The sequence below is a fragment of the Musa acuminata genome, chromosome BXJ1-11, assembly GCF_036884655.1.
Source record: "Musa acuminata AAA Group cultivar baxijiao chromosome BXJ1-11, Cavendish_Baxijiao_AAA, whole genome shotgun sequence".
Lineage (NCBI taxonomy): Eukaryota > Viridiplantae > Streptophyta > Magnoliopsida > Zingiberales > Musaceae > Musa > Musa acuminata.
Genome location: NC_088337.1, coordinates 31,685,565 through 31,687,820, shown reverse-complemented (window position 1 = coordinate 31,687,820; position 2,256 = coordinate 31,685,565). Strand labels below are relative to the sequence as shown.

The window sequence follows — 2,256 nt, the reverse complement described above, 5'->3', positions numbered from 1 at the left end:
AAGGAATAAGCAAGCTTAACAGAGAAGAAAACCATGGTGGTCGGCAGCAGCATTGTGGAATTCTGAGCAAAGGATTGGGAGAAGTGATGGAGAAAGGCAGTTGGCCACGAACGGTAAGCATGAAGCCTCACGCAACTTGCAGCCATCCATTCGCTGCCAACTGAAGACCAACCGACACAGAGAACGGGCAGACAAGAGGAAGACGAGAAGAACCCTTAGAGGAACAAGTGGGAGGGAGGGCTCTACAAAACTATCCATTGGACTGGAGGAGGCCATCCCAACTTGCACTTCTTTATGCCGCTTCTCGACGGCAAATTGGCTTGCAATATGGCAGTCGATGATTCCTCTCTCTCTCTCTCTCTCTCTCTCTCTCTCTATATATATATATATATATATATATATACCCGAACTCATTGGCCTCAGTTGTTTGTGCAAATTGCGAGACAAGTTGGGATAGAAGGATCGTGGAATCCTACCCTTTTCGAACGCTACCACACCACATGGTAATTGGCGACAGCGGAAGCGATGTACGGGTACAAGTCATCTTCTACCTCGGAAGTCAGACGCCACGCACGCCCACGTGGATCCTCGTGCTCTCCACCTAATCCCGCGATCCTCATCGACCCAATCACCGGTCATTCACGGTTGCCACCCGATCATAGATGTGGCGCTCCTGCCGACGAAGCATGGAGCCCACCTGCACTCCCCACTGATGGTGAATCCGCGTCGGAGGACTTGACGAAGAATTCGCATATCAGTGAAAGCGTCGGCAGAGGTTCTATAGAAGACTAATGCAGCTTTGCAAGGGAGCCAGCCATGTGGTGCTGCACCATTCTTTAACCATGCTACAGCAGTGTCCCCATCCCATGTGCTTCGACATCCATTACTCCGAAGCTTACAACCCATTACTTTTGACAAGAGAAGATAGCACAGACTGATCAGGATCACAATGCAGAGGGAGAGAGACCAAGGTAAATAAAGCTAGCTAGCATTCCAAGAAACATCTGTTTTGCTTTCTTGGAGGGTTTATGTATAGACAGAACTACATAGGCATTTATCCGCAAGGGTTCATGTGACCGAAACAAAGAAGACAAAAAAAGAGATAGGAACGAGTTGGAAGAGTTTCTCTCTTCTTTTCTCTTTCCACAAAATTCCCGATGTTGACGGGCTCAGCAGTTGTTCTGAGATGTCGTCGTCTGCTTCCGAGTGGGCATGCAAGAGGGGTGGTGGCGGTGGAAGCTTAAAAGATGGGCAGCCACAGGGTTGGATTGGGTGGGAAATTACTTGGCTGTTCCCGGGAGCTTGGCCAGGGTCTCGGCTGTGCGCGCCAGGGACTGCAGATTGCACCGGATGATGGTGTCGACGAAGACGCGCGTGTCCTCCCTGGTGTTCCCCGCCGGCACGTCCACCACGTACGACTCCACCACCACCGTGCACCCCTCGGCCTCCGGGTGGAGGGTTGTGACGGAGCGGTAGTTGGCGAGGCGGTGCTCCCCGCCGACCACCCGGAAGCTGAGCACGTGGCGCTCGTCGTCGAGGATCTCGAGGCGCTCCCGGCTGGTCGCCGCCGGCAGGCCGGACACGATGCGGACCTCCCGAAGGGTGCCGACGTCACCGTCGCCGTCGATCACGTGGCAGCTCTTCACGAAGTGCTTGTAGGTCTGCGGCTGGTCGAAGCGGCGCACCACCGACCACACCATGGCCACCGGCGCCGCGACGTGCTGCACCAAGGCCGAGCAGCACTGGTGGGCTTCCACCGCGTGCTCGTGGTGTCGCGACACCACGGCGGGGACGCCATGGCCGATGCACCGAACGGGTACGCCTGCGGCCGCCGATGCCCCCGCCCCCAGGACCAGCTTGCCGCCGATGCGGTGGAGAGGAGGGGAAGGCTTGGGGGAGGAGTGGGGCATGGCGACGACGCTAGTGTTACAGCTGTGCGAGAGGAGCGGAGGGAGAGAGGAGTGGTTCATGTTGGTGGAAGGGAGGGCTAATATAGTGGGGGTGATGAAACACGCAAGTTCCAAAGCTCCATCTTAGAAGCTTTAATTTGGGCCATAAAGAAGTTACCATTTGATCGGTACTGTTGTGCATATTGTACTTTGTTTAAGCGGCCTGCGCGACCATTTGGCTACCGAAGGGGTGGTCTGGTGGGGTCTTCAGGTTCCAGTGGGCTGTGGAGAGGAAAGTTGGACATTGAAAGGTCAATTAAAGCTAGAATAATGTTGTTGGGATACTGCAATAGATAAAAAGATACAC

General features: G+C 54.7%; 1 protein-coding gene across 1 annotated transcript; it reads right to left on the bottom strand.

Annotated features, from left to right (window-relative positions):
* Positions 1-976: 976 nt before the first annotated feature.
* LOC135597701 (abscisic acid receptor PYL4-like) lies at positions 977-2,004 on the bottom strand. The gene has a single exon (XM_065091036.1). It carries the CDS (start codon positions 1,968-1,970, stop codon positions 1,281-1,283), a length of 690 nt encoding a protein of 229 aa, XP_064947108.1. The 5' UTR covers positions 1,971-2,004; the 3' UTR covers positions 977-1,280.
* Between the last annotated feature and the right edge of the window lie 252 nt (positions 2,005-2,256).

Coding starts and splice junctions, on each gene's coding strand:
- LOC135597701 (XM_065091036.1), bottom strand. CDS start 1,970: ATGAACCACTCCTCTCTCCCTCCGCTCCTCTCGCACAGCTGTAACACT.